At 55.2% G+C, this 6388-nt stretch overlaps 1 protein-coding gene and 1 long non-coding RNA gene across 4 annotated transcripts in view; one reads left to right on the forward strand and one right to left on the reverse strand.

Moving 5' to 3' along the window:
* The window catches only part of TKTL1 (transketolase like 1), a 26032-nt gene extending 23192 nt beyond the window's left edge, over nucleotides 1-2840 (forward strand). Inside the window, exons 11-13 of the mRNA XM_059157388.1 lie at nucleotides 532-628; nucleotides 762-881; nucleotides 2283-2840. Of these exons, the coding sequence (XP_059013371.1) occupies nucleotides 532-628; nucleotides 762-881; nucleotides 2283-2455 (390 nt within the window). The 3' untranslated portion in view covers nucleotides 2456-2840. The remainder of the gene's footprint in view (nucleotides 1-531; nucleotides 629-761; nucleotides 882-2282) is intronic.
* LOC131821342 (uncharacterized) lies at nucleotides 2250-4953 on the reverse strand. 3 transcript variants are annotated; one of them, XR_009349879.1, is made up of 3 exons: nucleotides 4823-4950; nucleotides 2837-2972; nucleotides 2250-2386 (listed from the first exon to the last, which is right to left on the reverse strand). It is a non-coding gene; the product is annotated as an uncharacterized LOC131821342 (long non-coding RNA). The 3 variants fall into 3 exon arrangements; XR_009349880.1 differs by having other exon boundaries at nucleotides 2253-2389; nucleotides 4823-4952; XR_009349881.1 differs by having other exon boundaries at nucleotides 2329-2451; nucleotides 4823-4953.
* Nucleotides 4954-6388: the final 1435 nt, after the last annotated feature.

The raw sequence follows: 6388 nt of genomic DNA on the forward strand, positions 1-6388 counted from the left end.
TGCAGCTCGTGGCCCGTACGACCTGCTTCTGTCCTACTGCCTTTCAGATCCCAGTTTGAAATCTGCCCTCTTTGCTAAAGGGTATTCTCTAAGAACTTGGTGATTAGGCACCATAAATCATGAAGCATGATAGATGAATTTGTAAAAATGAGCATGAAGGAAGACTTATCAAAAAGGATGTCCTTGGGTGCCTGGGTGGCTCAGTGGGTTAAGCCGCTGCCTTCAGCTCAGGTCATGATCTCAGGGTCCTGGGATCGAGTTCCGCATCGGGCTCTCTGCTCAGCAGGGAGCCTGCTTCCTCCTCTCTCTCTCTCTGCCTGCCTCTCTGCCTACTTGTGATCTCTCTCTGTCAAATAAATAAAATCTTTAAAAAGGATGTCCTTGTTTAGTGTACTGATTCAGCTTTTTTAATACAGTGAATTATTAAGTGAAATCGGTAGGACTGAGGAAGAGCAGCCTAGTAGTAGTCTCTCTGAGATGCGCTCTGCACACAGTAACTACAGCTTTTTTGCTCTTGGGGCATAATACCAGGTCGTCCGCCACAGTGTCAATGACAAAGTCACAGTGATCGGAGCTGGAGTTACTCTGCACGAAGCCTTAGCAGCTGCCGAAGATCTTTCTAAGCAAGGTCAGTTGGTTTTTGCTGGACATTGATGTTTAAGCTGGGGAGAGGTAGGACTTGGGCTGCCTCATGTGCCCCACTTAGACTTTTTTTCCTAAGTCCCGTTTCACATGCAAAGCTGGCTATTGCTCTTCTCCAGATATTTCTATCCGTGTCATCGACCTGTTTACCATTAAGCCCCTGGATGTTCCCACCATTGTCTCTAATGCCAGAGCCACAGGCGGCCGTATTATCACAGTGGAGGACCACTACCCAGAAGGTACGTGCAGGCCTTGAGGGTCATTGTGAAAGTGGGCTTTGGCAGGATGTGTTTTTGATTTCCATGACTGGAAGCATGACATGCCCCAGGTGTCACCCAGTCAGGCGCTCCTCCAACAACTGTTATTACTGCTCTTTGCAAGCGCATTGTTATTGGGGTCTCTTACCCACCTACACGTGTTCCTCAGGGCGGAGCCATCCCCATACTCAAGTTGTGTGACCCCAGGACAGTGCCGTGCCTGGTGCCGAGTGGCTCAGTGGCAGACAGAGGAGTGTCTGATGGCATTGTGGGTAGGGAGGGGTCTTAAAAATCTTGACAGTTGTGCTTGAGTTTTGAATGGTTAATTTGCTCCCCTCCCAAAAGGGGAATAGTGCCTTGCAAGCAGAGAACACAGCAAATGCAGAAAAACTGTGTGAGCCTGGGAGAGGGGGCTGGGAAGGTTAGGTGAGGCATATGAGGGTGTGGGGAGTTCCGTGTGGTCGTGTGTCATGGGCCCAAGAGCACAACTGTGATCCACAGTGATTTTCTAGGAGCACTCTCGGTGCGTTCACAGCTGAGGTTATTGTAGGGAAAGGACACACACTGGGGCCCACGAGGACAGAAGGCACAGGAGAACCTGTGGAGAAGCCCACCCCTGTGGCTCCTTCCCTCCCTTCGGTGAGGGGCCTGCTGAGTGCTTTCCCTTCTCCAGTAGTGAGAAACTACATCACTGGAGACCCAAGGAACCCACTCAAGACCTCAGCATTCAGGTTTTATTGGGTGCTGATCACACGGGCTCCCCTGCCACACACCAAACCTCCTGACTTCCAGAGGAAAACATGCGCTCCCAGGGCCCTGCACCAGCCCATTGCCCAGGTGTCCACCAAGCGCTAGCCTTGCAAGCAGCCCTGCTGAAGCTAGCAGCTTCAGGCCTGCCTGGTCGTTCTTTTCCGTATGGTTGATTGGTTGTTTTAATCATTTTGGGGTTCCCGACAGCTTTAAGAACCTGAGCTTGTAGCCCCCTATGTCTGTGGAGCCCCAGCTGAGAGAGCTCCTGCTGTAATGTGGCTGGGAGCAATTTGGAGACTCACAGGTTTTATGGGGTTTTTAAAAAAGATTTATTTATTTGGGGGGAGGAGAGAGGGAGAAGTAGACTCCCTGCTGACCAGAGACACCCCAGGACCCTAAGATCATGACCTGAGCCAAAGGCAGATGCTTCACCAACTGAGCCACCCAGGCGCCCCCAGAGACCCACAGTTTTGAATGAGAACTCCTCTGGCTAGTCAGGGCTGTTCCATGAGTCAGTGGCTAGCGAAAAATATTTTTCCCTAGGAACCAGCAAATTCAAAGGACTCTATACTTGGGGCTTTAAGGCTGACTAGCCGCTACCAACACAGAGCCTGCTGTCCTTTGTTTCCCCAGGCGGCATCGGGGAGGCTGTCTGTGCGGCTGTCTCCATGGAGCCCGACATCCTGGTCCATCAGCTGGCAGTGCCCGCAGTGCCTCGGAGTGGGAAGCCGAGTGAGCTGCTGGACATATACGGCGTCAGTGCTAGACACATCATAGTGGCCGTGAAGTGTATGTTGATGAACTAAAATACATTAGTTGGCATTAGACATAGAAGACTGGCTTCTCTACCTTATGTTTATGCTCCGTTGGCAGACTATCATTTAAATCTATACTGTTTTGTTACTAAAAAGTAAAGCAAGTTGTAACTACCTTCTGTTAAACCGTAACTACTTATACAAGTGTAACTCATCTTTGACTCAGGAGAGTGTGTTATAAGCTTACACATAAGATGACAAAAGAACCACGTAAAAGTTTGCTGATAAGATAACTGGGAACTGGGCTGGGGATCAACTTAGGATCAGTTTCTCGAATGTGTATGTTCTCCTTGTAAGTGAAGGGCAACTTGCACTGTAGATGCTCGCACAGGTCCCCTGCCCCCCCCCACCGGGGCGCTGCTGCCATCGTACCTGCCGCTCCCTGGGGACCGTGGGGTTTCGCTGCACTGGAACCTCCTCTGGTGTTTGCCTTCATCTCCCCTTGACGGTGCAGAGCCTATAGAGCGGCAGTGAAAGCTCTCCGGATGTCCCGTGTTGCTCGCAGTGACTGTTGTGTGAAAAGAGGACACAACTAGTTCCAGTCTCCACACTGCACACTTTGTGAGGTCTCAGAAATGTCTCATTTGCCCAGTGACCAAACTGTTAGCTCAATTATATTCAAATAAGCATACCAGTTAATGTTAATAAAAACATTTAAAAAAAAACCAGCTGCTTTATTTTATTTGTGCTTCGTGTGGGATTTGGTTTCTCCTTGATGAAATTCTAGTTAAGGAAAGAGTTTCTGTCTAAACCAGGAAAGAGAGTCCCATTCCCCACAGCAGAAGATGCGGGGGAAGGGTATTGGTCGGGAGGCGGATGGCTGGAGCGGACAAGCGGGTGTCTGATAGTCGTGGTCCTAATTTTGATTGCCCTCATTCAGTGGTTGTCAGGAGTCCGTTCTAGAGCATGTGGGGAGAGCTGCCCCGGCCCTTGGGAGCCCTTGGGGCCTGCTGGCTCTGCCCCTGCGCTTTTAAATCACTGAACTGGTTTCCTGGCCTGTGCTTGTTTCATAAGATGGCAGAACCAGCAGCTTCAATGTAAGACAGCTGATAGATAAAATACAGCCTTATACAAAAACAGTAAAAAGATCAAATGGATTTTTTTTGTGTGAAAAAAAAAAAAAAGTAACGGTTGATATAGGGTCACTGTAGAAAATACAAATAAAGGAAATTTTGACCTCAATTACCTGACCCTCTCAACTCCACACAATGCCATAGTTTCTAGGATGTGTATCGAGTTGAATGAACAACTCTCCCCAGGTCATTTTGTGGACATTTGCCTCCAGATAGAAACTCTGAACCCCTTGGTAGTGGCTCCCACTCCCCTTCCCAGCCCCTGGCAACCGCTCATGTATTTTCCATCTCTAGATTTGCCTCTTCTGGACACTCAGCAGGAGGGGCATGGCACGGGGTGTGGCTTCATGCAGGCCTTTGAGGTTCCCGCAGGCAAGTGTTGGGAGCGCCCTCGGGCCTTCGCACGCTTTTCACCTCTCCTCTTGTGAATGATGCTGCCCACGCTCCCACGCAAGCTTGTGGGTGTGAATTTGCAGCTCTCTTGTGTGTGAAGCGAGGAGTGGAGCTGTGGCCCCGCAGTTTCTGTTGACTACTCTGTATGCCTGTGAGAGCGAGCGGGTCTACGAGGAGCGGCAGCCCCCGACCGAAGGCGTCCCGACGGCTGTGAGGCACCGAGTGCTCGCCAGGAGAGCCACTGGGCTTGGAGCCAGATGCTTGGCCTGGCGTGAGCACGACCCCTGCCTGGGCTCGGGTGTGAAATGCCACATCCCGTGAGATCGACAAGGACAGAACAGTAAATATGACCCAGGATGAAAGTGCCCTTCCAAAAGCCTAAATTCGGGCCCCGACCGTGCTGGGCTGAGCCTGATCACAGAGAAGGAAACGGACTTGGGGCAGCTACAGCTGCTGCGCACAAAGCAGCCGGAGCGCCGGGAGGAAGGAAGCAGCGGTGGGAAGGCGCAGGTGCTGACCTACGTCGGACTGGGGGCGGGGACCCTTTTGCCTCAGTTTGTTCCATCTTGCCAAAGGGATGACGCTGATGATGGTGATAATCCCTCACAGGACTGTGGCGGGATTTTGGAGGACCCATGAAAATGTCCCCACTGACGGCTTCTTCCTGGTGTGCTCCTACTCCCCAGGCCCAGCCTGAGCGCGCGCCCACAACCCCCCAGCCCTCCCCCACCCCCACCCCCCGCCCCGTGCTCCAGCCCCTTTGGGGCCTCATCCCGGGCTTGGCAGTGAATATGCCCAGGCTTGCCCGGCCTGGCCAGCCCCCTGTGCAGCACAGGCTGCTCGCAGCCCACCTCCAGACCGCCTGTGCCCTACCGGGACTCCCTCTACCCACCATTTGACACCGCCTCACTCCTGCCGTGCCCGCCCTCCCGGCAGGCCCCGCGGCCCCCTCAGTACCGGCCAGTCTGAAAGCCGGCGGCAGCCGGGCCACGTCGCTGGGTTTTGTCCCGTCACTCATTGGGCACCAGCCAATCAGCGTCGCCTGCGCCAGGCTGGTGCGGGAGGTGGGCAACGCCCCGAGCGAAGAGCAAGCGCAGTGGCTTAGGTGTAGCCCCCTTGCTGCGAGGGGCCACAACGGCCCCAGTGCCCAGGGACCAGTCGGAGCACTGCACTGCCCTTAACCTTGGGCAGACCAGCGATGGACAGAGGTATGACCAGAGAGAAAGAGACACTGCTGGTGGCAGGGTGACGGCCTTAGAGGGGCAAGGGCGCGGGGCTGCGGAGGGTGGAGATGGGTGGAGAAGCAAGTTGGGTGGTGGCACAGGTGTGTGTCCCAGGCCCTCGTGCACTACCAAGTGCAAGGAAAATGATACACGACGCAGCGCCCTCTTCAGCTCAGGCCTCTGGAGCAAAAGGGGTCGGGAGGGGCCTTCTCTGGGGGAGCAGCGCGCCCACCGGCGCGCCGGCCCAGCTGCGGCCAAGAGACAGGTAGCTTCGCCCTCCGCGGAGCAGCCAGCCAGCCGCACTTGGGATCAGAAAAGCAGTGGCCTGGAATTTCAGAATCCTAAAAAGAACGCACGGTGATTCCCTACCCTGTGAGGAGGACGCACAGAGAGTTACAGAACCCTCAAGGGAGGGACCCAGAAGCGCACCCGGGGAAGGAAGGGCGGAGATGCACAGCCCTGGCTCTGCATTCCTGCCCTCCTGCAGCATGCTGGCGCTCCGAGGGACTGATGTCACCCCTTTGTCAGCTTCAGCTGAGGCCCACCAGAGGCCCCAGTTTCAGGCGTGGCGGTCCCACTCCTCCGACCACCGCCTTATCTCTCACAGGAGAAACACGACCTGGGAACTCCGCTGACCTTGGGATTCTGTAACCCCCACAACTAAATGTTGTTTGATTTTCGGCCCTGCCCACCCTGGCAGGCAGAGGCACTAAGGGAATTTGTATAGGGCCCTCGTGAAAGTTCTCTGGTTGTCATACGGGTGGCGTGAGCCGAGCCCAGAGGGAAGGAACCCGGACTCGAACTCGTCCTTCCTTCTCGGCGCGTTCTCAGGTGCACTGGGGGATCGTCGCGCACCCCCATCTACATGAACGTCCTCGCCACCGCAGTGGCCGCTGGGGTTCCCCGCATCGCTTGCTGCCGGGGTTGGCCCTTCATCCCGGTGAGCCGCAGGTGAGGGCCTGGCGACCCACAAGGCCCCTGCCAGCCACGGGGGCCTCACGTCCCGCTTCCCACTGGCCGGGAGGGAGCCCCGCACTGCGGCCCGAGGGCTGACCAGACCGGCCCCCACATTCCGGCCCGGCAGTCTGTCTTCCCGGACCCCTCCCCGTCCGGATCCTGCACCCGTCGGGCATGAGTCAGGCTACGGGAAACAGACAGGGTTTCCCAACAGAGGGGACCGACTGGGAGGCGTCGGTCACTCAGGGACTGGACGACTGGAGTCACAGAGGTAATGC

The sequence above is a fragment of the Mustela lutreola genome, chromosome X, assembly GCF_030435805.1.
Source record: "Mustela lutreola isolate mMusLut2 chromosome X, mMusLut2.pri, whole genome shotgun sequence".
NCBI classification, from domain to species: Eukaryota; Metazoa; Chordata; class Mammalia; order Carnivora; family Mustelidae; genus Mustela; species Mustela lutreola.